Source organism: Mirounga angustirostris, unplaced genomic scaffold (assembly GCF_029215605.1).
Source record: "Mirounga angustirostris isolate CCGP_5_RB_7025 unplaced genomic scaffold, mMirAng1.0.hap1 SCAF_10, whole genome shotgun sequence".
NCBI lineage: Eukaryota > Metazoa > Chordata > Mammalia > Carnivora > Phocidae > Mirounga > Mirounga angustirostris.
Genome location: NW_026991718.1, coordinates 108,812,590 through 108,839,177, shown reverse-complemented (window position 1 = coordinate 108,839,177; position 26,588 = coordinate 108,812,590). Strand labels below are relative to the sequence as shown.

At 55.6% G+C, this 26,588-nt stretch overlaps 1 protein-coding gene and 1 long non-coding RNA gene across 3 annotated transcripts in view; one reads left to right on the top strand and one right to left on the bottom strand.

Annotated features, from left to right (window-relative positions):
* The window catches only part of LOC135361793 (uncharacterized), a 14,813-nt gene extending 2,184 nt beyond the window's left edge, over positions 1 to 12,629 (top strand). The window contains exon 2 of the long non-coding RNA XR_010405796.1: positions 6,177 to 12,629. This is a non-coding gene — a long non-coding RNA (uncharacterized LOC135361793). The remainder of the gene's footprint in view (positions 1 to 6,176) is intronic.
* Positions 3,764 to 26,588, bottom strand: SIGLEC1 (sialic acid binding Ig like lectin 1). 2 transcript variants are annotated; one of them, XM_045885471.3, is made up of 22 exons: positions 26,439 to 26,588; positions 21,712 to 21,786; positions 21,068 to 21,427; positions 20,491 to 20,787; positions 18,866 to 19,132; positions 18,299 to 18,553; positions 15,956 to 16,255; positions 15,027 to 15,284; positions 13,981 to 14,301; positions 13,455 to 13,709; positions 12,933 to 13,235; positions 11,467 to 11,727; positions 11,002 to 11,313; positions 10,231 to 10,482; positions 9,650 to 9,919; positions 9,308 to 9,559; positions 8,692 to 8,994; positions 7,809 to 8,069; positions 6,759 to 7,061; positions 6,399 to 6,501; positions 5,947 to 6,016; positions 3,764 to 5,238 (listed from the first exon to the last, which is right to left on the bottom strand). In XM_045885471.3, exons 2-22 carry the CDS (start codon positions 21,758 to 21,760, stop codon positions 5,131 to 5,133), a joined length of 5,160 nt encoding a protein of 1,719 aa, XP_045741427.1. In that variant the 5' UTR covers positions 21,761 to 21,786; positions 26,439 to 26,588; the 3' UTR covers positions 3,764 to 5,130. The 2 variants fall into 2 exon arrangements, with proteins under 2 accessions (XP_045741427.1, XP_064428946.1); XM_064572876.1 differs by lacking the exons at positions 20,491 to 20,787; positions 21,068 to 21,427; positions 21,712 to 21,786; positions 26,439 to 26,588 and adding an exon at positions 19,488 to 19,556.

The following is a 26,588-nucleotide window of genomic DNA, read 5'->3' as shown; positions in this document are numbered from 1 at the left end:
TTCATATAAATGTTGTTGTAAAGCATGTACTCTTTGTGTCTGGCTTTCTTCCCTCTATGTTTTTGAGATTCATTGACATGGTTTCCTCTTGTAGTGCCGAGTATGTTCCATGGGCTGAGGGAAGCACGCTTTCTCTATTCTCCAGTCAGGCATTTGGGGTCTTTTCCAGCGTGAGACTCTCCTACATGCAGCTGCTACACAATTTCTGCGAAGTTTTTGTATGAATCTATGTTTTCATTTCTCATTTCTCATCCGTGAAGACCCAGAAGTAGAAGGGCAGGGTCACATGGCAAAAGGGCATATTTAAGTTTGAAAGAAACTAGTTTCCAAAGCGAGTGTACCATTTTGCATTCCCACCACCAGTGTAGGAGAGTTCTGTTTCCTCCACATCCTCGTCAGCACTTAGTGTTGTCAATCTTTTTAATTTTAGTTATTCCAGTGGGTGCGCGTCCCCACCATTTTTTATAGTTGAATGCTGCCACTCATTCGTATGGTCCCCTCTTGGGCATATAAATGGTTTCCAGCCCTTCTGCTATTGCAAACCATGCTGTGATGGATAATTTTCTTTTTTATTTTTTTAAAGATTTTTTAATTTTTTATTTGACAGAGAGAGAGTACAAGCAGGGGGAGCGGCAGGCAGAGGGAGAGGGAGAAGCAGGCTCCCTGCTCAGCACGGAGCCCAATGCGGGGCTCGATCCCAGGACCCTGGGATCATGACCTGAGCTGAAGGCAGCCACTTAACCGTCTGAGCCACCCAGGTGTCCCTGTGATGGATAATTTTATACATAAACTCATTTGTGAGATGATTTCCTACAAATGGGACTCCTGGGTCAAAAGATGTGTTTTTATGACTTGGGAGGATACACTTAAATTGCCCTTCAATTTGTGCCAATTTACAGTCGTGCCAGCAATATCTAGAGTGCCCCTTTGCCCACAACCTTACCAACACAGTTCTCAAACCATGACACGCATGTCTGAAGGTGAAAGTGCAGTCTTTTTTTTTTTTTTAAAGATTTTATTTATTTATTTGAGAGAGAGAATGAGATAGAGAGAGAGCATGAGAGAGGGGAAGGTCAGAAGGAGAAGCAGACTCCCTGATGAGCAGGGAGCCTGATGCGGGACTCGATCCCGGGACTCCAGGATCATGACCTGAGCCGAAGGCAGTCGCTTAACCAACTGAGCCACCCAGGCGCCCTGAAAGTGCAGTCTTAATTTGCATTCCTCCTAGCAGTGAGCTTGAATAACTGTTCAAACATTTAAGAGCCATTTGTATGTCTTGCTCCCTGAATCATGTTTCTACTGAGCTGTTGGTCTTTCTCGTAGCAACTTGAAGGAACTCTTTATATATATAAGGGAGATTTGTCTGGAATGTGAGTTGCAAATATTTTTCACAGTTTGTGAAATGCATTCAGCTTTTGTGTGTGGCTTAGTTCAGTTATTTTCATTGCTAACTAGCATCTGATTGTGTGAATATAACATTTTTTTCATTGCTTCTCTTGTTGCTGGACATTAGGGTGGTTCCTAGTTTTGAGATGTTACTGTGGACATTTGTGTGCGTGTGTCCCCAGCTTCCTGCCTTCGCCTGTCTTGCTCCTTTCGTCCATTTAATGAGTTCCCCCTTAGAGCACAGACTGACATCACATGGAACCTCATCTTGGGGAACCAGACCTAATATAGACATAGGCGGTCATGCTGGGGGCTCCAGTATGGGCAGGCTGGAGAGACATCAACCCCTCCCTCTGGGGATGAGTAAATGGGGTCACCATGGGTGCCACCAGCAGCAGAGGCCACCTGATCCTCCTGCTACATGAGCAGGGGGATGGAGGGCAGAAAGCAAAGCATCTTATCACACCCTGGGTGCATTTGGCTATCTCTTCTTTTAGGGAGGACTTGGGGAAGAGTCGGGGTGGACAGGGAGATCTAGGCTTCCATCTTTAACCAGGAGCACAACTGGAGATCCAAAACAAAACGTGGATCTCGAGGAAGGGGAAATTATGGAGACACAGTCCTAACCATGGTAAAGGAGTCCTGAAGAGGAAGAAGAGAGAGGCAGCTAAGAGAGCCCCAGAAATCACAGAGATGGGACAACACCAAATGTGCAGTCTGACAAGTGAGGACATGGAGGTGGCTTGAGCCCTAACTGAGCTGGGGGCCGGGGAAGCAGAACAGACTCCTCGAGCGGCCAGGCTCTGAACACGGAGGGGAGGCTTCACTGTGGACATCAGGGTCCTCTCGGGCAAGAAAATAGCAAACTGGTGAGCCCCTATTCCCACTGCAGACATAGGCTTTGGTGCCTGTTTGTCAAGGGGTCCTTCCTGACCTAAAGCCTGGTTTCTATCCCCTGCATATACTTCTCCCTGCCCATTTCCTTGTCTCTCTCCCCCCAGATCCTGAGCTCCATGGGGTCTGGGGCTGTCTTTGTTTACTGCCTGGCACAGGGTCGGGCACACAGTCAGTGCTAATAAAACAAGGTGGGTGGGGGTTGGAGTCATCCTTGCAAAGTGGATGCCTTCCCAACCCGGATGGGCTATGTCCAAGTATATCTGAGGAATTTTCTGCGGAAATCTCAGAGCAGCTATTTATTTGGAGGTTGCCATGGAGGGTATGGGGCCACTGGACCAAAGTTGAGAAGATGGATCCCACAAGTAGCCGCTGTGGGAAAGATGATGTCTCAAGTGGCTTTGCTGGAGTCACTCTCCCGAGGGACACTGGAGAGCGTCCTGGGAAGAAGGCTAACCAGGGAGAGTTAAATCTTTGAAGTGCTCACGTAATTTGGGTGACATCCACCATCTGTAAACAAGACACATTCTGAAGAATGACCCAGAACAGGGTGACTGTAAACATTCTCCTACAAGCCTCACAGTGGATAGAGCCCTTCATCCTTTGGCGTAGCTACCCAGGGGTGGAATTTCAGGGTCATAGGGCAGAAGTGCTTCCGCTTTAATAGATAATGTGACACAGTTTTCCAAAGTCATTGGACATTCTATATGATTCCATTTACATAAAATTCAAAAACAGGCCAGTCAAATCCCTGGTGTTAGATAGCAAGATAGAAGTTAACTTCAGGGGGCTTGCAACTGGGAGGGAGCTCAAGGGAGACTCCGGGGTGCTGGTAATGGTCTGTTTCTTGATCTGGGTGCTGGTTACATGGGCTTGATCACTTTTCGGAAAGTCACCGAGATGTATACTTACAGTGTGTGTGGTTTTCTGTATGTGTGTCACACTTGAATTAAAAGTTTATTTCAAAAGTCTTGAGGTGCCTCAGACCTCTGAGGGGGGTCACAACTAACCCCTCTGAGAACCTTCCAATCCCAGGTGGACCTATGTCCCCTTGGAGATGCGCAGAAGCAATCCTCCCCGCACCCTCTCTTCCCTGGACAGCCTAAGAACATCTGGCTGCATTTGGCTTGCTCTGTCTCTGTCCCATTTGGGGACACCCATTTGGGTGCACACTTTCCACCCCCGCCCCACCCCCCTGGACAACAATGCAGAAAAACCAGTGCTTACTAAGTGCTCACGTACTGCGTGCCAAGCAAGGTGCTGGTGATGTGGCCAGAGTCGGTGAGCAGCACCTAGAGCCTCACGGAGCAGGAAGGAGCACCCATCTCTTGAGCATAGGTAGTTTGTGGCAAATGTCATGTAATTTGCACTTGCTGACCACCTCCAGCAGGCAGTCTCCCAGAATGAGCTGCATTCACAGTTAGATCTTCCGTGTCCCAGTGCAGCCGTTTGGGTTGCAAGAAGGAGACTCACTCCAGTTACGTCATAGGATGGATGTTTATTGGGTGGACATGCCAGACAGGCTCCCAGGAAGAGTCTGGCAATCAGGCACTACAAGGAATGGGACCTGGGGCCAGGAAGCTCCCGGCCGTGTTACATGGAGCTTACTCAGCCTCCAATTTCTTCCCAACCTGTTAGCCCCTCTGACAACTCCCCACTACCCTCCAGGTTTCTCAACCCAAATTCCATGCAGGCTCTTTGCACCTCCTTCCATCTGCCACCAGGCTGTGAGGGGAGGCACTAACCCACCCAAGAACTGCCTCCTCTCAGGCACTGACGTCATGGGAGCAAGTCATTCCTTCTTTGTGACCCTCATTCCACTTAACAGCCCCTGGCACACAAGACCGAGTGAGCCCACTTGATCACGGAGAGGGCTGTACCTGGAGCAGAAATAAGGATGCTCTCCACGCTCCCTGGGGACAGGAATGGGGACCCCTCTTCTTCCAGGGGCCTGATAAAATGCCTGTTCAGGCAACCCCATTGCCTGGCATACCCTCTTCCTAGGGAGCACCAGAACATCTTGATTTCCTCGGTCTTAATGTGTGAGAGAGACTCCCTCCTCTGGGAAGCCCATGAACAGAATGACCAGGGACATGTCCTGGCCTTCAGGAAATGGGCACTAAAAATGTGGCTTGCTGGCAGCATTCCCACCAATGTCAGAAGTCTCAGGGATGAGTCCATGGTTGGGAATTCTTTGGAAATAGAATAAAAACTGTATTTCTCAGAACCCCTTGCAGCTTGAGATGGCCACGTGACTCAACTCTAGCCAACGGGGAGTGAGTGGAAATGACCCGCAACTTCTGGGTTGTGTCCACAATGGGAATGGGTATGCCTTCAACTTCCTCTTCTTGCTGGAGGGAATGTGAACACAGTGGGGCCACCATGAACCTCACAATCAAAGGTAACATTGCAGGGTTGGAGAAAAATAAGATAGAAGGATCCAGTATTCTGACGCCTTAAACTACCATAGCATACCCAGATTAGTATGGAGAGAAAAATAAAATTCCCTCATGTTGAAGTTACTGTATTTGGTCTCTCGTTAGAGCAGCCTAACTTCTATTCCAGTTACTACAGAGTGCTTTTGCCAGCCTGTGAGGATATAGGAAGCTCCTCTTCTTTTCTAACCCATCCAAAAAGTCCAGGGTGGGCTTGGAGGAAAAAGATGTGAGGGGCGGTCCATTGGAAGGTAAAGGGAGAGATCAGATCCAGAGAAAAGGAAAAGGCAAGTAGACAACATGACCATGACTCGTTTCTCCTCAGAGTGCCCCAGGGTCATCACCCTCCTGGGTAAATTAGGGTTCACCTCCACTCTCAACGCCCATTTTTCTTGGCAAGAGGTTTGGAACCAGGTCATTGAAAATCAGATGTTGTAGAGTTGTTTCCACAGAGGCAGTCGGGATTCAATGCAGCCTTGTTCATGAGGCTCAAGTCATCACCGTTTCTGGTGACCTCCTCCTCCTGAGGGTAGACAGTGTCACAGGTCAGCCCAGGGGCAGAGCACTGGACAAGGTCCCACCTGTGGCTGCATCAGGATCAATGAGCTTCCCACAGAGAAAATTCTGGTTACAAGGAGGACTCTGGGAGCTCTCATTCCCTGACCTCAAACTCTGGAGGGCATTCCCTAGACCCCAATCCTTGGGTGGGGGTCCCAAGGGGACTGGTGAGCCCGTGCCTGGATGGCAATGAGGCTGCGAGCCCTGGCCCACCCACTGGATGATCTGCAAAAGGGGACACATCACAGGGAAGGGAAAACAGACTTTCACCCCCGCCCAGATGATGGGCACACTCTGGAGTGGGGAAGAGAGAACCCAAAACACAGGTGGGGTTCTGTGTTCCAAGATGTGTCTTGGAAGTTGAAGTGAAACTGCTACGTTCAGAACGTCTGCCCCAGTCACCCCACCAGCAGCTCCCACAGAGAAGCCAGCAGTCACACTGGCCTACTGTATGCCCGGAGTCCCCGGCGAGCAAACACGTGACTGTTGGGTGCTCCATTTAGAATGTGGCTTCCCTGTCTTTCCAGGGGTCCCTGGTTCTCTGTATTCTCTCCCCAGTCTCCCCCTAGTCCCAGGGGCCATCCTATATATGAGAGCGGTCTCTAGGCGCCAGCCCCGCACGGTGGGTTAGCCGGGCATCGTGTCTGCCTGGGCCCGCATGGCTGATGGATACCTGCATGGTCTCCTTCGGAGAAGTCATCTCCACCAAATTCTCACCCATGCTCAGCTTATAAAAATGCCTCCTGCAACAACAAGATTGGACTCAGAAGGCCTCTACCCTCCCCCTGCCTACCCCCATTCCCTCCCCCGACCCCAAGTCCTTAGCCCCAGACTGCTCCCTGAACAGAGCGGTGGGAGCCTGGTGGGGAGTGGGGGACCTTATCTTTCTTCCTTCCCTCCCAGCCCTTTCTTTACACAGGTGGGGTCCAGATAAAGAAAGAAAACTACAGCAAGATGGATTTAAAGGTGATTCTAGAAGCAATTCCCAAATTTGGAGCTGTGGGAGGAAGAGGGTCAGGCTAGGAAGTATGGAGCCTGTGCATCTGGTAAGAGAGACATGAGGGAATGTTGAGGGCAAGGGGGGAGGGCAAGGTAACCCCATCCACCCCCCAGCTCTGAACCCACCTCCAGGCATACCAGGCCCCCAGGCCCAACAACAGGAAGAGGAGGCCCACCAGCAGCCCCAGGACCCAGAGTAGCTTCTGGAACAGATGCAGGCGGTGCAAGGCTGGAATACAAGGGTGAGAGGCTCAGGGGGCAGCTGTGGATCCAGGCCTCCGATGCTCCCCCCTCCAAGATGAAAACTATTCTAGCCCTCACTTTATCTCAGAAGCTTTCCCACGCAACAGCGCTTCAAGCAACCAGTCTAGACTAGTCGGATAAACTGACTACAGCAGAAAGGATTCAGGGAAGACCTCAGAAGGAAGCCTTTGGACGGGAGAGCTAGGCCTCTCTACAGAGGGGCCTGGGAGATGGACCCCCCACCTCTGGTTCCGAAGTAGGTAGAAGCAGACGCAGAGCCCAGGGCATTGGAGGCAAAGCACACGTATTCGCCCTGGTCACTGGTCCTCAGCTCCTCCATGTCCACCCTCAGGGCATTGGCGGTGGCCGTGACACGGATGTGTGGTTCTGCAGGAGCCCTGTGGGGCTGGCTAGAGGCCACCAGCCTACTGCCGAGGTGGAGGCTCAGACTGGCTAGGGGCTCGCTGTCCACTCGGCAGTCCAGGATGCCCTGGATGCCACCCTCAGGCTCCACGAAGACCGTCATGGTGGGCATCTTGGGAGGGTCTGTGGGAACACAGAGGGGCATGATGATTGCAGAAAACCAGTGCCAACTCCTCCCCTCCCGGGCCCCACGCAGGATGACCCTGCAGCTCGCTGCACTAACAGATAAGAGCCTATTCCTCCACTCCTTGATCTGTGACTTGCTCTGACCACTGGAAAGCAGAAGTGACATTATGTGACTTCAGGGCTAGGCCTCAAGGGGCCTCACTGCTTCGGCCCTCCTACAAACACAACCATGTGGGAAGCCCAGGCCAGCCCCAGCTGCCAGCCGCGAGGATGCAGCCATCCTCCACCATCGCGCTTCCGCTCAGCAATTGGACGACAGCAGCCACAGGCGGTGAGACCACCGAAGACCTGCCCAGCAACGCCCGGCCTGAGTTGCTGACCCCCAGAATTGTGAGCAAACACGACGGCTGTTGTTTGAAGCTCCATAATTTGGAGTAGCTTGTTACTGCAGCCATGGCTGGCTGATGCTGCGAGGGGCCTGGACGAGGGATGGAGCAGGGACCCAGCACTCCGGGTGCACTCGCTCTCCATACTCCTCATGGGGCGAGGGGGCTGATATTTTACACGTGAGGAAAGCCAGGCAGGGATGTGCAAGGTCCCACAAGCAGCCAGCGGGAGTTCTCCAACCCAGGTCTCCACCCCTGTGAAGTCTTTGCTCTTTGCAGACAGAAGAGGAGGACCTGAGGTGGGCAGGGGAGATTCGGGCAGACTGAGGCCGGGGGCAGAGGGGGGTGTCCTACTCACACAGCACACGGAGCATGACTGGAGCAGAAGTTGTGGCCCCACTGGGGAGCTCAGCCTGGCAGTGGTACGCCCCGGCTTGGGCGCGGGCCACGTGGGCAAAGACAAGGGTGGGCCCAGGCTCCACGTGTAGTCGCTGGCCATTCCAGAACCAAGCGAAGGTGGAGTTGCCCATGGGCCCGGGACCACCAGCGAGGCGACAGCTCAGGTTCAGCGGTGCACCCTCAGCCACGTCCAGCCCCGGCTCGGCCACCACACGCACGCCTGCAGGCCGAGGACCAGGAGGCGGTCAGGGAGCCTCTGGGTGGCATCTGGGCATCTGAGAGGCCTCGGTGCATTATGGGAAGGTCTGTTCTGATTTGGGCCCCCCAAAGGTGAGATTGTCTCTCCCATAAGACTGAGATCTCTTGCACTGGGGACCTCCGGGACAGGGTTGTGTGTCTCTCTTAACAAACCGGGCTTTCTGATGGATGGGGCTATATCTTGCTCTCAGATGGGACTCCCCAAAGGTGGGGCTCCACCTAATCCCTCACACTGAGCCCCCCTAAAGGTAGGGTTGTGTCTCTCTTCCCACCCCAGGCTTCCCCAGGGCAGGTCTGTGCCTCCTCTCCAGCCTGGGTTCTGTGAGGACGGGGTACTGTCTCCCCTGCACCCGAGGCATCCTGCTACAGCTCCATGCCTGCAGGGACCGCTCCAAGGGTGAGGCCGTTTCTTCCCCTCAGACTGGGCACCTGCCTCCAGGGAGAGCTGTGCCACTGCTGTCAGATGGGGCAGGGCTCTAGCTACCCATTCTGGTCAGCCAGGCCCTGTTGGGGGAGCGCCATGCCTCATATGAACATGGCCCCGCTGTGCCCGAGCCCCCTCTCCGCCCCCTTCGCCCACTCACCTTCTCCCTGCAGCTGCCCTGTGGTGCTGACTGAGCCCAGGAAGTTGTGGGCCGTGCACACGTAGGTGTCCTTGTCACCTGAGGGTACGTCTTGCACCTGCAGCCGCAGGGCATTGCGGGCCACCTGGACGTGGCCTGTCCCGGATGCCAAGCCGTGGACCCCAGGGCTGGTGACCAGCACCTTGCCATCGCGGGACAGGGCCAGCTCAGCGGGTGGCTCGCTGTCCACAGTACACTGCACCACAGCCATGGAGCTGACTCTGGAGTCCCGAAAGGATGACAGGACAACATCCCGAGGGGCATCTGGGGACATGACAGCACATAGTTGGAGGCCTTGTTGGGAACCCCTGGACCATCCACAGCCTACCTGCCTGGCACTGGGGAGGCTGAAGCCTCTGGACAAAAGGTCACTTCCTCGAAGTGACACCTCGTGGGCAGCTTCCCCCAGGCAGGGTTCACAGGACTCTAGGGTCTCTTTTCTCATCACCTGTGTCCTTCTTTTCCCAACTGCCCAATCTGAGGTCCGCTACAGTCCTGCGTCCACCCCCACGAAGGCCCAGAAGTGCCCTCCACCCGCTCTCAGCCTCGGCACCCCCAGCCAAGGACCCTGGCTCACAGTAGACTTGCAGGGCGGTGGGCCGGGAGCTGCGGGTGCCCTGGGCGTCCTGGACCTGGCAGGAGTAGGCACCCGCGTGAGCCCGTGTGGCCGCCGGGAACGAGAGGGCGGCGGCTGGCCCCTCCTGCAGCCAATGGGCATTGTGGTACCAGGCATAGAGCGCAGGTGGGCGGGCAGCAGGGTCTTCACAGGTCACTGTGACGGGGGTCCCCTCGGGCACAGCGGCGGATGGAGCCAGGATCACCTGCACACCTGTCCCAGGGAGACCAGGGTCAGCGAGGCCCAACCAGATACCACAGCCGCTCCCTCCTCCCCTGCTGGGCTTGGCCCGCCCGGCCTCACCCTCTAGCCGCAGCTCCATGGAGGCATTGGCCTGGCCCAGAGGACTGTGGGCGGAGCAGCTGTAGAGACCCTCGTCGCTGGGCCCGGGCTCCCACAACTCCAGGCGCAGGGCATTGGGGACAGAGGCTGTGGTCGAGGAGGCCAGGAGGCGGCCAGCGTGGCTGAGGGCCAGCTGGGCGGGCGGGCGGCTGTCCACGGTGCACAGTACCTGGGCCAGCCGTCCGCCGCGGCTCTCTAGGAGGTAGGTCAGGCGCAGGCTGCGGGGTGCGTCTACAGGGACACCAAAGGAAACGGTTCAGAGACCGCAATGAGGAGGCCAGTTGGCAGGTGACCTTCAAACCAGGAGGGCCCTGGCTCCCCATCCCACGGGCCCCCCATTGCCCAATCTGGGGCCATGCTCCTCTGCCCAGGAAGAACCTATCCCCTCTGACCCCTGACTCAGCCCTCCTTGTCCCAGGCTTCATCGAATGGATGGGGACTGAGTTCCTGGATTGAACATCTCTGGGGCTCTGGCCATGCCCTTGATCCCTGTGGGCTGCCGTCATTCCTTTTTGCCCCACCCTGCATCCAACCAAACTCACAGAGGACATCCAGAGTGACAGGTCTGGAGAGGTGGGGTGCCTGGCCCGGAGTCACCACCCCACAGCGGTAGGAGGCAGCATCTGTGACTGTGACATTGGGCAGAAGGATGGAGTGGGCACCTGGGCGTTGCTGCCCATCCCGGTACCACGTGTAGGTGAGCTGGGTCAGGTTGGCGGTCCACACGAGGCACGTCAAGTTCACCAACTGCCCCTCCTGCACGACAGCCCTGGGCCACACCTGCACGCTCACAGCTGGGGAGGGAGGAGGGCACGGGGACACCAGTGAGACTGTGAAGCTATGTAAAGCAAGCCACTTGTCTCCATGAGGGAGGGAAGCCCCTCAGCTTCTGGGAGGCACAGGTGGCCCACCCCTACTGGGGGCTCGAGGTAAAGCTTGGGAAACAGCTCACCATCTCTTAGGTGGTCCCAAGCAGGGTTCTGCAGGGCCCCCGGGTGCCCTGAGCCCTCCCTGACCCTAGTGGGTACATGGGAGAATGCAAGCCTCCCTGCCCTGTGGTGTTTTCTCCTTGAACACCCCCCTCCATTTCTGATTAGCTTTATCCACTGGACGTCCAGGCAAACATCTGTTTCTAAAAAAGGCTCTTCCATAAGAGCCAAGTCTGGAGTCGCTTGCCCTAAAGGAGGCTGGGAACGGAGACTGTCCTTATGTTCAGCCCGCCTTCCTGTGCCTCAGGCTTCCAGAACCCTCTCCAGTCTCCTCTCTTCTCTTAAAGGAATCACCCATGCACACACTCACACCCTCACACTGACCCTGGGCATCGAAGGTGGCAGAGGCTGAGGCCTGGCCCAAGGTGTTGTTGGCCTGGCAGGTGTAGACGCCCTCATCCTCCAGCACTGCACCGTGGATCTCCAGGCGTAGCCTGCTGGGGGCCACAGCCACCTGCAGCCGGGGAGAGCTGCTTGCCAGCTCCCCTGTACCTTGTAGGGTGGAGGCCACGAGGTGGTCCCCGTGGAACAGTCGTAAGTGGGCTGGAGGGTCACTGTTCACACGGCACAGGAGGAGGCCCAGTCGCCCAGGGCCTGTGTCCATCAGGGTGGTGAGCGTGGCCTGGCGAGGGGCATCTACAGGAGCGGGGAGTGGTCAGGGCCCCTGGTTCCTCATCTAGTGCTCTCTCATGGAGGCAGTGCCCAGGGCCTGGGCTCCCCCAGCCCCTCCTCCCGCTGTGCCCTTGTTTCTTTCACCCCCCAAGAAACATGGACAGGATGAAAACTTACAGGACACGTGGAGGCTGACAGGAGCGGCCAGGCTCATGGTGGCTGAGCCTGGAGCCTGGGCCTGGCAATGGTAGGCCCCAGCTTGGCGCAGAGTAATGGCTGCGAAGCGGAGCGTGGCCGAGTTTGACTCCGGGAGGGGCTGGCCATCCTGATACCAGAGGTATGAGGTCCCCTCCAGGACCCCTGTGGGCACCTGGCAGCTCAAGACCACGGCCTGGCCCTCCTGGAGCTCGGGTGATGGTGACACCTGGACCCAGGCTCCTGCAGGGAGAAACCAAGAGCAGGTGAGGGCCCTCCCCACACCCTCCCCCCCCAGCCTGGGGCTGTGTGTGTGTCCATACCAGGGCCTCAATCCTATGTCCTGGAGCCACAGCCCCCCTACCAGACCACCACCAAGGGCCCCGCTTCAGCTCCACGCCTCCTCCTGTCCTGCTCCCAACTCCCCTGCACTGGGTCTGTCCTGGCCTTTACCACCCACCAACTCGAGCTACAGTTTCGCTCTGTCAGTCATATCTCACCTACCAGAAGGCCCAGCTTATGTGACCTCTAACCCCGTGTCAGGGACAGCGCCTGCACAAGCTAGCTCCTGACAGATGCTGGTTTGACCCCATAAAGCACTGAAATGGGAAGGATTTAGGTCATGCTAAGGGCCATTGTCCTGATAGTGAGCTGGACCCAGCTTGGATGACCCAAGGCTAGTCACCATGTGGTCTTGAGTCCTCCCCAGCTCAGCTCCGCACCCAGGCTCCGAGTCATGAGAGCCCAAGAACTGGGGCTGTGTGTGCCTGGGTGGCTCAGTCATTAAGCGTCTGCCTTCAGCTCAGGTCGTGATCCTGGGGTCCTGGGATCGAGCCCTGCATCGGGCTCCCTGCTCAGCGGGAAGCCTGCTTCTCCCTCTCCCTCTGCCTGCTGCTCTGCCTACTTGTGCTCTCTCTCTATCTCTCTGTCCAGTAAATAAAAAAATCTTTAAAAAAAGGGGGGGGCCCTGGGTGGCTCAGTTGTTAAGCATCTGCCTTTAGCTCAGGTCATGATCCCAAGGTCCTGGGATCGAGCCCCGCATTGGGCTCCCTGCTCAGCGGGAAGCCTGCTTCTCCCTCTCCCGCTCCCCCTGCTTGTATTCCCTCTCTCGCTGTGTCTCTCTCTGTCAAATAAATCGATAAAATCTTTTTTAAAAATTCTTGTTATATAACAAAACTGTATTACTATAAAAGAAGTTTCTGCAAGTGCTCCAAGCAAGCCAGCCACGCCGGGCGATAGCCACTGCCTTCTAGTCGTTGCCGCAGCGATTACAGGGGAAAATATCTAGCTGGAGACCAAGGGAGGCCTGCTGGCTGGCTAGAAACTCCCCTAACCACGGCTGAAAAAGACTCACATCTCTACCCAAAATCCACATGACCCAGCCCAAAGCCTGGCTAGAGCAGCCCCCAGGGCATGTGGGCCTACCCACATAGAGAACTGACACTCACCTCGGACCTGAAAGAAGAGGGAGGTATTGGTGGATCCGAGGACATTGGTGGCCTCACAGCGGTAGCTTCCAGAGTCTCCAAGGCTCAAGTCTCGGACCTCTAGCTGCAGGGAGTTGGCTGTGGCTTTGACCTGGAGGCGGCCATGGAATGGGAGCAGGGGCCCCAGGCTGGTGGCCAGGAGGCGCTCCCCGTGGAACAGGGCCAGCCGGGCCACGGGCCGACTGTCCACAGTGCAGATGAACACAGCCACGTGGCCCTGGCCCACGTCCAGGAGGGCTGACAGCTTTGGAGGGTCTGGGGGATCTGCAGACAGGACAGAGCTCAGGCCACCCACCCCCTGCCCCCAGTCCAGCTCACCCCCGTGCTACAGCCACACTCTATGCCCCTCCCCCTCCACACACACAGTCCAAGCCTGCCCTTGCCCATGCCCAAGCCATGCTCTGCCCCCGCACGGCCCTCCCCGCCTCACTGAGCACCCCCTCACCCTCCCAGTACCCAACCCTGCCCTGGCCCATCACCCACAGAGCACACTCAGGACCACCGGGGCGGAGAGCTGGGCCCCGGCCTCGGCGAGGATGCGGCAGGCATAGAGGGCAGCATCCGATCTGGCCACGGGCAGCAGCGTCACGGTCTCCAGGGGGCCCTGGGCCCACAGCGCCCCATTCCGGAACCAGGAGAAGTTGGCAGGGCCGTAGGCTCCCCGGCTCACACTGCAAGTCAGGTTGGCCCCGGTGCCCTCCTGCAGCGTGTGCGACGGGGTGATGACCAGGACGGTGGCTGGAGAGCAGACAGCACAGGCGACCTGAGACAGGCCTCACCTTGACCGCCTCCCCCCTGGGGTGGGGGCCCAGCCTCCCAGCCCGGATGGAGCAGGCAGGAAGGCGATGCCCCGGGGTGCCCACGGGGCAGGGGAGAAAAGCGACTCCCACTGCCCAACGGAGGTGGTTTCACCCGATAGACCCGACTTGGAGCGGGGGGCGGGGGACGGCTGCGGGGTCCCGCGTACCAGCCCCTGACCCTGAGCCGCCCGCTCCCCGCGCTGACTCACCCTGGGCATCGAAGGTTGCAGAGGCGGAGGCGTTGCCCAGGGCGTTGCTGGCCTCACACAGGTACACACCCTCATCCTCCAGCACCGGGTCACCAATCTCCACACGCAGCAGGTTGGGGGCTCTAGTGACCCTTAGGCGCCGGGAGCAGCCCCCACAGCCCAGTGGCAGGGAAGAGGCCACAACATGGTCCCCATGGAGCAGCCGCAGCTGGGCTGGGGGGTTGCTGTCCACGCGGCACAAGAGGAGCCCTTGACGTCTAACCCCATCTCCGGCAGCATCGGGCTCCAGCTGGGCAGTGAACTTGGGCAGGCGTGGGGCATCTGTAGGGAGGGAGAGCATAAGCGTTCATCCCATGGCCTCCACCAGGTTTCTCCCGGTCCACTCAAAGCTGGCTAGGTTCCCACAACACACCAAACAAAGGCATGTGCCCAGGGTTGCCATAAACAGCTGTGTAGGTTGTGCACTGCACAAGGACAACCAAACCAAGGTAGGAGGAATTCAGCCCGTGCCCCTCGTGCTCAGCTGTGCTCTAGTGCTATACTGAGTTCTCCCTGAGGAAGGAATGCCATTTTCTAGCTTGGACCAGGGCATCGGATAGTCTAGCAGATGGACGTATTAGCCCCTCAGGCTAATATGGAGCATCCACCCTTGACAGGACACAGTCCCTGTGCTGAGAGCTTCTGCCTTCGTGGCTATGGGAGCCTGCAAGGGCACAGCCAATGGGTGTGTACACATATATGGGAGTATGGTGTCCTAGGACCCTGCTCAAGACAGAGCTTGGACATGGCGCCCGTGGTGCATTTGAGGCTAGAAGCAGAGGGCCCTAAACGGGCTGGGGTTGGGGGTGGGATGTGGGGAGGCAGAGAAAGTCCCCGGCTTGTTCCCCACATTTCAGCCCTGGGCAGACTGCTCTCTGGTGCCTTCCTGACCTAGACCCCCGGGCAGGGCAGTGGCAGGAGGGCCCGAGGGAGGTGGAGGCGGCTGGTGGGCTCCGGTGGCCTGACCCTCCCCACTGCGGGCAGGGGCTGGTGGGACGACTACTCACAGAGCACAGTGAGGATGGCAGGTGAGGAGGGGCCACTGGCACTGTGGCCATCCTTGGCCTGACAGTAGTAAGAGCCGGCGTCGGTGCTGGAGGCCGCTGAGAGCTGAAGGCTGCTGCTGGAACCCTCGAGAAGCAGGGCTCCGTTCCGGTACCAGGAGAAGCGCATGTCGGGCGATGGGCTCAGACCGGTCTTGCAGCTCAGTGTTACCCCTTGCCCTTCTACCACCTCTGCTGCGGGGCTGATGAGGAGGTGGACCACTGGAAGAAGAGGGAGTAGGGGAGGCTCAGGTCCCCTACACACCGGCAGCTCCGTGCCACCGGCTGCAGGAAGACCTCCAGGGTTCTCCTCTCCCCACATGACTGTAGGTAGGTCTGGACTCCATGGCATCAGCTCCATGAACCCCTTGATAATCAGGAGGGTTTGTCCTTGAATGCCAGTTCTGATCTATGGTAGTAGCTGGCTGCAGCATGGTCGAGAAGGATTGTGAGCCAGAGCTCAAGCTTCCATCGAAAACCCGGCTCGATTGATTAGCTCTGCAGGCCACGGCCTCAGAAGGAGGAAATGGCAGCACATGCACCGAGGTATGGATGACCGTGCTTTTCTATTCTTCCTCCTGCATCTGACTCCTAGCGCAGAGCCTGCCCCAAACGTTTGGTAAATAAAAAACAAATGGATATGAAGGACTCTTCAAGTTTGGAGTCCAAATGTGCACGAAAGGAATAATGCAACCTGCCATGTTTCCCTTTTGCCTTGACTTCAGAACCTCCCAGGTCGGGATGACTATATAGTCCAGATCTTTGATGTGATGGTTTTTTTTTACCAACCAGCTTGTTCATCCCCTCGGCCAAGTCCTCTGGACTCCTGGGAGGAAGGCCGGAGCAGGCGTCCTCCTCAGGGTCCCTTCACCAGCCCCTCGTGCTGGTCTTACCTTTGGCATGGAAGTCCAAGGTCGACGTTGAATTCCCAAGGGTGTTGGTGGCTGAGCATGTGTATTCCCCACTGTCAGCTGGCCCCAGGTCTCGGATCTCCAGGTTCAGGGAGTTGGGGGTGGAGAAGACACTGAAGCGTGAGCTGTGGTCCCCCTCCCCGGGGGTGGAGGCCAGGATGAGGCCATTGTGTGACAGCACCAGGGTGGCCAGAGGCTCGCTGATCACCGAGCAGTGGAGGATGCCCACCAGCCCCTCCTGTGTCTCCAGGAAGGCAGTTAGCTCCGGGACAAGGGGCGGGTCTGTATGGAGATGAAGAGGTGCCGGTCACCCTCAGACAAGGGCAATCCCGGATCCCCCTTTATAGGCTGTGATTCTGCATCTCCTTTGTTCCACAATGCCCCGCCCGTGAAGGGAGCAAGCCCAGAGCTCCCGAGGGCCGGTTGAATACCCTTATCCCTGAGTGGGGCAAATCACTTTGTCTCCTCAGTCAATAGCTGTGGCGACTCTGTGAGTGGGGGTCAGGGGCCCCACTTTGAAGATGGGAAAGCTGATGAGACGCCTGGCAGTGGACAGCACCTCATCCAAGCGATCAGGGTGAAAGACTACCAGCAATGGGACAGACTGACATCAAGCGCCTCCTGATGGGACGCAGCAAGATGGACACCCGCGCTGTTGCTTTCCGGGGGCACAGGCTCAGTCTACGCAAATCAGACAAACGCAAACGGAGGGACACCCACACAACAACTGGCCTGTACTCTTCACGTTTCAATGTCAAAAAAGACAAGGCAAGTGGTGCCTGGGTGGCTCAGTCGGTGAAGCGTCTGCCTTCGGCTCAGGTCATGATCCCAGGGTCCTGGGATCGAGCCCTACATCGGGCTCCCTGCTCGGCGGGGAGCCTGCTTCTCCCTCTCCCTCTGCCACTTCCTCTGCTTGTGCTCTCTCTCCCTCTCAAATGAATAAATAAAATCTTAAAAACACACACACACACACAAGGAAAGACTGAGGAACTGTCTCAGATTAAAGGAGAATAAAAAGATGTGACAAATGAATGCAGTGCAGGATCGTGGCTTGGATCCTGGTTTTGGTTCAGGTCATGATCTCACAGTTGTGGAATTGAGCCCGGCGTCCGCTCCGTGCTCAGTGGGGAGTCTGCTTCAGATTCTCTCTCTCTCTCCCTCTGCCCCTCCCTGCTCTCTCTCTCACTCCAATGAATAAATAAAATCTTTAAAAAAGAGAGAGAGAGAGAGAGACTAACTTCTATATGATTCCAACTATTTGACATTCTGGAAAAGGCAAAATTTTTTTGCCTGTGGTTGCCAGGCACTCAACAGATAACTAAGTGTAGGACAGGGGATTTGGGGGGCAGTGAAACTATTCTGTATGATACTGTAATGATGAATACATGATATTATGTAGTTTTCAAAACCTATAGATACACAACACAAAGAGTGAACCTTAATGTAAACTAGGGACTTTAGTTAACAATGTATCAATGTTGGTTCAGTAATTGTAACAAATACACAACACTAATCCAAGATGTTAATATAGGGGAAACCGTGCAAGGAAAGCATACATGGAAACTCTGTACTATCTGCTCAATATTTTTGTAAATTTAGAACTATTCTTAAAAAATGAAATCTATTGGGTGGCTCAGTTGGTTAAGCATCCAACTCTTGATTTCAGCTCAAGTCATGATCTCAGGGTGGTGAGACCAAGCCCCTTGTCAGGTTCACCCGCTGGGCCTACTTAAGATTCTCTCTCTCCCTGTCTCCTTCTGCCCCACCCCACCCCCGCCACGCACACATGCTCTCTCTTTCTCTTTCTAAAAAATAATAATAAATAAAGACAGAGAGCAAATGTACCAAACTGTTAACAAATGAGGAATCTAGGTTAAAGGTATATGGTAATTCTTTGTATTCTTCGTGCAACTTTTTATAAGCTTAACTTGTTCAAAATGAAAAGTAGTCTAAAATAGGAGGAAATTGAGGGGTGCCTGGGTGGCTCAGTCGGTTAAGCGGCTGCCTTTGGCTCAGGTCATGATCCCAGGGTCCTGGGATCGAGTCCCGCATCGGGCTCCCTGCTCGGCGGGAGCCTGCTTCTCTCTCTCCCTTTGCCTGCCGCTCTGCCTACTTGTGCTCTCCATCTCTCTGTCAAATAAATAAATAAAATCTTCAAAAAAAAAAATCTTAAAATAGGCCCAGGGAGGTCAAAGCTTGCCCAGAGTTGCAGAGCTGGGATGTGAGCTCAGAGCCCATCAGGCCCAGGCCCTGAACCCTCCTGTGGGGCCCCACCTTATGACCAGGCTCCGGCAGCATCCAGCGCCCCCTGCCCTGGCCACTTACGGCTGACCACCACGCTGACGGGGCCGGAGCGCTCTCTGCCGTAGGCGTTCCGCAACTCGCAGACGTAGAAGCCGGTATCGGCCCTGGTGGCCGAGTGCAGCTGCAGGGTGTGGCTGTGGGCATCCTCCAGCAAGACGTGGTTCTTGTACCAATTGTAGGTCAGCTCACTGGGCGCTTCTTTGGGTGTGTTGCAGGTCAGTGTCACCGTCTGGTTCTCTAGGATGGGACCTGTTGGGCTCACCTGGACCTCAGCCACTGTGGGGGCAGCAGAGGGCCGCTGGGGGATAACCAGCCGACTTCCAGTGCACTGGGGTTATAGCCAATCAGCCTAAATCCCTGCACGCTCTGTATCAGGCCCCTTCTGGACAGGCGCTGCATCTCTTTGTCCTGTTTACTGGGCTTCTTGTGACAGCCCACCCTGGCCAGGGAGGTTTGTCTTCTATTTGAGGCAGGGCTAGGACTCCACACCCACGTCCCAGAAGGTGCCTTGGTCTGGCTCCCTTCAGCAACAGTGGCCTGGACCCCTCCCCACCCTCCGGTCAAGACCCAGGCTCCCCGAGGACTCACTGAAGATGTGGAGGCTGATGGGGGGTGAGACCGAAGAGCCCACGCCATTCTCAGCTCGGCAGGTGTAGACACCGGCATCGCCCCAGGTTGCCTGGGACAACCTCAGCATATGACCCTGGACTTGGAGCTGTGTCCCGTCCTTGACCCAGTGCACAGAACTGACCTCAGGGTAGCTGCTGTTCACCTGGCAGGTGAGTACGACCAGATCACCTGGAAGGATGTTCCGCCCTGAGGGGCTAAAAAGGATCTCCACTCCCCTGGGGGCATCTGCAAGGCATGATGGGGGACATCAAGGGGGGGCCCAGGGAGGGTAGTGGTGCACTTCTCTCCTCTTTCAACACTCTGCCTTAAGGAAGTCCACCCAGGGGGCACCTGGGTTAAGCCTCTGCCTTCGGCTCAGGTCATGATCCCAGGGTCCTGGGATCGAGCCCCGCATCGGGCTCCCTGCTCAGCGGGAAGCCTGCTTCTCCCCCTCCCACTCCCCGTTTGTGTTCCCTCTCTCACTGTGTCTCTCTCTGTCAAATAAATAAATAAAATCTTTAAAAAAAAAAAAAAAAGGAAGTCCACCCAGGTAATCATCAGGCCCGTCACTTCCCCGGTCAGGACAGGCACTGCCCCCCACCTCTCGAGGAGGTCCTGATGCCTTCCTTCTCCACTGAGGGCCTGATAATGCAGTGCTCGGTCTAGCGTTCAGCCTAATGCCAACTTCTATGGCTTTCTGCCTCGTGACACTGGCCATCGCCCTCTGCTCTATTTGGGAATCATGAGCACCATCCTGCCTGCTTAGGTGGCTTGTGGTAGCTGTTGGCAAGAAACCAAACACTTCATGGAGGGGACCAAAGGCAGAGTCAAATGAGCTCTGAGAATGGTTAGCCCATTTGTAAGGAAGGTGCATACAGAACACCTGCATTTCTAGAAATCTTGTTCCAAAGCCTCTGGCTATGTAAATAGGCTCATAAAAGCTAATATTTTCAAGTGCTTAATCTAGGTAAATATGAAAATAAGATAAGCTAATATTTTAGAGTGCTTAGTATGTGCCAAGCACTCCTTCAATTTCCATAATAGTTCCTCGAGACCTACGAGTCTCCTTAGCAGAGGAAGACATGATGGGCAAGTAACTTGCCCAACAAGCGAGGGGTGGATCCAGGCGGCCTGATGCCTGTGAACAGCAGTTGCCCTAGAATAGGCTGCCATGTTTTACTGTGATGTGAAGTTGCATAATCAAGTAGAAACTCAGGCTTCCTTCCACCTCTTCTTTGTCATGATCACCATGAGTAGCCTTAGGCAGGAAAGGGGTGAACCCTCCTCCTCCCACACACAGCAGCCTCCAGAGCTGGGCTAAGTCCCAGGAGCCTCACTTCCTGGCCCCCAGTTCTCTGGCTCTTTGTGCCTCCCCTTCTCTGCCCAACCTGGCCTCAGGGACGAGAGGTAGAAGTGAGCCATTAAATGTGGCTTTTAGGGCTTTGCAGTGTCGCTCCCCCTGCCTGACCCTGGAGGTCCAAGTGCGCCTGGCTCTGCCTCAGGGGCGAGGGCTCTGTTTCTACGGGCTGCAGAAGAGATTGGTTTCCGCTGGGGAGACACAGATGTGTGCTCAGTCCCAAGGGCGTGGCCCCCAGCACACTTACACTGCACTTGGAGGAGAATCTCGCTCTGAGTCTTTTGCTTGGCCACTGAGAGTTCACAGTGCAGGGTCCGGCCGTGGTCCTGCCAGGACAGGGCCATATGGAGGATCCCCAGGTGGCTGATGCCTGTGGGCCTGAGATTCTGGAAGCTGGAGGTGACCGAGCGCTTCAGGTCCTGGCCTTGCCACTGCAGGCTGATGTGCTCTTCTGGGCACGCATAGGGAGTGGAGCAGTTGAAGGAGGCGTCCATGCCCTCACGAAGGTCCGCCAGCGAGGCAATGGTGGGAGTCTTGGGCGTCTCTGAAGACAACGACCAGAGGCTCAGGACTCCCCTTCACCACACATGAGGCCTCCTGCCCTAGAAAGCCCAGCTGAGGGGTGAGACCTGGGCAGCGTCCTTCAAGAAGAAGGAGAGACTGCTTTCTACCCCCAGCTCCACTTAGGGTGAATGCAAAGGAGATGCAGGGCTGAGGCTAGGCCGGGGCTGGGGTTGGGCTGAGGACCAGGGCTGTGAGCCAGTGGGGCCAGGAGCAGCTTGGGAAACCCTTCCAGGCAGTAGCCAGCTCACCCTGCCCCTCACCTGTCACTGTGACCAGAGTGCCTTTGACATCTGACCAGCGATTGCCTTCACTAATCTCAAAACGGAAGTTGTAGGAGCCCGAATCCTCAGGCTGCAGTTCCTTCAGCAGCAAGCTGCACATCTTGTGCTCTCTGTGCCCCAAGAACTGGGCACGGCCACGAAAGTGTGCGTCCACCAGCTCCGGGTTCTCCGTGTGGCTTACCACCAGCCGCTTGCCTGAGTAGTCGTAGTACCAGATGGCTGTGATGCCGTGAGTCACTTCCACGTCAGCTGGGAAGCTGAAGACACAGGGGATGATGAGGCAGGACCCCTCCACGCCCTTCACATCCTGGGGACTGGAGACGCTCCATGAGGACAGGCCTAAGGGTGAGGCGAGACAGAGAGGAGAGTGACGAAGACCTGGTATCATGGCAGAGCCCTCAGATCTGCCCCCAGATGAGCCCCCAAACCCTGCCCTGCCCCCAGCAAGGCACCCCTGGAGCAGCCCCTCGGGGGGCCCCTCCCAGCCACTGCCTCCCCGAGCCCTCCTTTGACCTCAGTGGACAAACCTGTGACCAGGCCCAGTCCAGTCTGCCCGGGGCCAATGGAGGGCTGGACTCCCCGAGGCCAGGCCCTGCGAGATGGGTGAGGCCAGCGTAGCTTACCTGTTGAGGTGGCTAAGACCAGCTGGAGAAGCCAGAACAGGAAGTCCATAGCAGGCTTTATGTTGGTCCTGGTGCCTAAGAAGGTGATGTACACCTTGTGCGCTGGTTGGGTACACAAGGGCCTCCCAGGGCACCTCAGGGTACCTCAGCCTCAGAGTCTGCTGAGAGTCCAGCCCTGGGTCCCACCCAGTGAGACGGCCAGGCTGCCAAGGACTCCTAGTGCAGCCAGCAGCAGGGAGCCGGGAGCCCACGTTCCCAGCAGGGACTGCACCCAGGAATACCTTCCCTTGGTGTCATGCCCCAGAAAGCCTTCTGTGTGTCTCTCAGCCTCACCCCAAGTTCTGCTTTCGCAGCCCTTCAATGACACTCCTCGAGAGCAGATGAACATCTGTTTCTCCCTTTCCTCCCACTTCCCCACCCCTTCCCCACCACCCAACCCAACAAGAACTAGAGCCCAGAGAGGCCCAGTGACTCACTCCAAGATACTCAGCAAGGATGATGGCTTAAAACTTGTCTCCTTACCACCATCCTTACCAGCTGTAGGCCATAGTGGGGCTTGACTGAACCCTGACCAAAGTGCTGCCTTTAAGAGCTACTTACATCCCTGAAAGGTCCTCATTCTTACTCCCAGTTCTGCCCCCATTCTCTGCTCCCCACACATGCAGCCTGTGGCCAGTCCCATCTACCCATGGGCTCTCCAGCTGACCAGCTCTGCCCCCACCACAAATGATCTTTGCCTGCTGAAACCTTATTCAGTCTTCAAGGTGCAGCTTGAAGGTGGCTTCTAGCTGAAACTTCCCCTGTGGCGTCCCTAGAGCCACCCCACAGCCATCTCTGTGCTTGCCTTGTCCTTGGCAGCTTGTGACCCCCGTTTCCCAGGAGCTGGGACTGAAGACATGTGCCCTGAAGCAATACAGAGCCCCCCAGGCCTTGCAGTAGTGAGCAAGAGAGAGGTGCGGTCCTTGGGGGTCTGGAGTTGGTGGCAGGGCAAGTCTGGGCAGGGGACACAAGCCCCGCACAACACATATCCCACAAACATGAGTTAAATGCCTACTATATACCATGTACAAGAAGGTGGACTCTCTGCCATCGAGGGGCCCTGCTGGAGATGAGGCTCTAAGGGGTACCACAGATATGAATCTGAGGGGGAGAAATGCCAGAAACACATATAACTAAAATTATAAAACTTGTAGAAGAAAACATGGGTGAAAATCTCCACGACCCAGGATCAGGCAATGACTTCTCAAGTATGACCACCAAAAGCACAGCAACAAAAGAAAAAAAAAATAGACAAATTGGACTTGATCAAAATTTTAAACTTTGGTACACATCGAAGGACACTATCAAGAGAGTGAAAAGACAACCCACGGACTGGGAGAAAATATTTGCAAATCATCTATCTGGTAAGAGATTGATATCTAGAACATATAAAGAACTCCTACAGGGCGCCTGGGTGGCTCAGTTGGTTAAGCCACTGCCTTCAGCTCAGGTCATGATCCTGGAGTCCCGGGATCGAGTCCCGCATCGGGCTCCCTACTCGGCAGGGAGTCTGCTTCTCCCTCTGACCCTCCCCCCTCTTGTGCTCTCTCTCTTTCATTCTCTCTCTCAAATAAATAAATAAAATCTTTAAAAAAAAAAAGAACTCCTACAATGCAACAAGAACATAAACAAAAAAACCCAAACAACCCAAATTCAAAAAGTGGGGTAAGGACTTCAATACACACTTCTCCAAAGATGATATACAAGTGGCCAATAAGCCCATAAAAAGATGCTCGACATCATGAATCATTAGGGAAATGCAAATTAAACCACAACCAGCTACCACTTCAAACCCATCCGAATGACTATTAACAAACAAAACCAGAAAATAATAAATGTTGATGATGACGTGGAGACATGGGAAGCATTTGAAATTCTGACACATGTGACAAAATGGGCGAACTCTGAAAACATTATTCTAAGTGAAACCAGCCACATACAAAAGGGCAAATATTGAGTGATTATATGAGGTACCTGGAGTATGCAAGTTCAAAGACACAGAAAGTAGAGTAGAGGTTACAGGGGCAAGGAGGAGGCATGGAGGAGCGAGGGGAGAGTTCATGTTTAATGAGTGCAGAGTCTCTTTTTTGGATGATGAAAAATTCCTGGAAATCGACAGTGGTGATGGTTACACAATATTGTGAATGTATTTAATGCCGCTGAACTGAACACTTAAAAAATGGTTAAAACAGTAAGTTTTATGTTAAGTATATTTTACAACATGCATACAAAAACCCATGTTGCCGGGGCGCCTGGGTGCCTCAGTCAGTGAAGTGTCTGCCTTCGGCTCAGGTCATGATCCCAGGGTCCTGAGATGGAGCCCCTCCTTGGGCTCCCTGCTCAGCAGGGAGTCTGCTTCTCCCTCTCCCTCTGCCCCTCCCCACCACTCATGTGTGCTCTCTCCCTCTCTCTCTCTCAAAAAAAAAATACATATATTTGAAAAAACAACAAACAAACAAACACCCATGTTGCCAACTTTGCAATCCTCCCTTGTCCTAAATGCTGACTTGGCAGAGTGAGGGGGCGGGCACGAGGAGGCTGGGAGTGGGGACAGGAAACTCATGACATCTCCCAGCCCACAGCCCACCAGCCACGGGATGGGGCCCAACTGATTCTGGGGGCTACCAGGGGGCACACCTGGGGAGGGGCTGAGCAGGCACCCAGGACCTGCATGGGATCTGAATTGTCCGTCAGGATGATACACTTTGCCAAGTGTGAAGGGAGAAGGAACGTCCTTGCAGGGAACGGGGCAAAGGCAGGGGAAGGCCAGGAAGAGCACTGTTTCTCAAGGGACCCAGCAGACAGCTCTGGTCATTTGCTGAGGCCCAGTGGCTCATCCCCAGTTCTTTGGGCCGCTCTAGGCTTCCTCCTCTCCCAGGAGGATGGACCCACAGCCTCTACACCTGGTCCTTGGCCACAGGAGAGGCTCATGCTGGCCCAGGCTGGAGCTATGGCCCGGATGTTGGGCTGAAAGGCAGCCCTGGGCATGTTTGGGGCAGGTGGGTAACAAGGTCAGCTCTGCTATGGCAGGGACATCGGGAAGAGAGTGGCAGGTTGGCCCCAGTGCCCCTGCTGTTCCCATTTGGGGCCATGAAAAGGACAATGCTGAAACTACTGAAGGAATGGTGGGATTTTAGACCTACTGACCCCAGAATGGAGCAAAGGTTATTGAAACATGTGAGAGGACCCTTTCTAGAACCATCCCAAATCACGTCGTGTATATGTCACTTACACTTAACCCGAGAGGTCACTTACACGGACCCAAGAGGTCAGTCCCACCAGAGTCCAGCTCATTGACTCAACCTGTTCCACCCCAAAGACCACCCTCCTCCTAGAGAACTTTCCTGGAAGAAAGAAGGGGCAAGACAGACCCCAGAAAGGAAGACACTTGTCTCTATTTAAAAACCTCCAGGCTACGGCTAGGTGATCCTAGGGCGTGGATTGAGCTTGGTGTACTGGTGTGCGCCTGCGCCCCCTGGTGGTAAAGGGGTGATTTCCCAGTCCTGGGAAAGGGGGTGGGTGTCCTGGGGGACCAGAGCCCCGCAGCCTGGAAACAACCCCTTCCTTAGGCAGTGACCTTCTGGGAGAGGATCGCTCCCCAGACCTCAGAAAGTTCCTGAGGCTCATCTTTGTATCTCCAAGTCTCGGGTGCCCTGAAGATAGGGTTTAAATCCCCCACTCCCAGAATTGGTATATGTTGCTTCAGGGTGGGGCTGGGGTGGCCTGGCACGCAGTGGGTGCCTGTTTCTGCTGCCTGTGGAGAACAAGTGGGCGGGTAAAGTCTCTGTGAGACCAAGTGTCCCATGATAACTGGGGAGGGCTGGCAGAACCCTGACCTCTGATCCCAGAGACCAGTCTGGCCTGAGGAAGGAAGGACAGAGGTAGTTTCACTATAGACAGCTATGCAGGGTTCAGTTTCTGTTTCCTAGCACCAGGGCTTCCCCCGCAACTTCCCTACCCAGCTGCAGAAGGAGGGAAATGAGGGGACCCAGCCATCTGGAGTGCTCTGCCCCACAGATAGGAAAACAGGGTACAGGCGGGCAAGTCCTGAGTATATTATCTTCCTAATAGTGGAAAGCCCCCAAAATAAGCCAGACGTTTCACTTGAAAAGCCATACAGCCCATAAATGAAGTTGACTGGCTTTGAAATGGGCAGTAGAGATTTCACACCTCGTTTTTTCAATCTGGCTGTAAGTGGTTAGAGCCCAAGCGCCCCCCACTCCCCAGGCTGTGCTAGGTGGTGCTGGGGGTCCTGCTGGGAGGAGGAAGTGGTGATGAAGGGAGTGAGCGGGACTGGGCTCCTATGAGGTCGGGTTGAGGGGTGGGCGGCAGCTGGGTGAGCATGAAGGTGAATCTCGGCTGCAATGTGGGATGGAATTGGGTGGATGTGGAGGGGAGAGTGATGGGTTGGGAGAGGATGAAGGTCGGGGTTGAGGCTGCATGAAGATGACGGAAATGTTTGGGGTGTCACTGAGGGTGAGGGAGGGCTGGAAGGTGTGAGGACTGGGATCGGGGTGTGGGTTGGGGAAGATTTGGGGGTGTGGAAGAGTTCCGGTAATGACTGCAGCTTTGATTAGTGTCTAGGGCTTGGGTTAGTCTGGGGCCCAGCACCTACCGCCAATGCCCCCCAGCAAATCTCAGCCAGCCCCTCTCCCAGCCCCCCTCTCACGCTCTGGAAATGGGAGTACCTGCTCCGCAAGGGGAAGGGGCTGCAGGGCTGGTGAACCGCAGGAAGAAAAACGGGAAGGAGGGCCAGGCGCTCGTGGTGCTTGTGGTGCTGGAGGCTTCCCAGGGTTCTGCCACCCCAACAGAGGAGATCCAGCCTCGGAGGCGGCTTC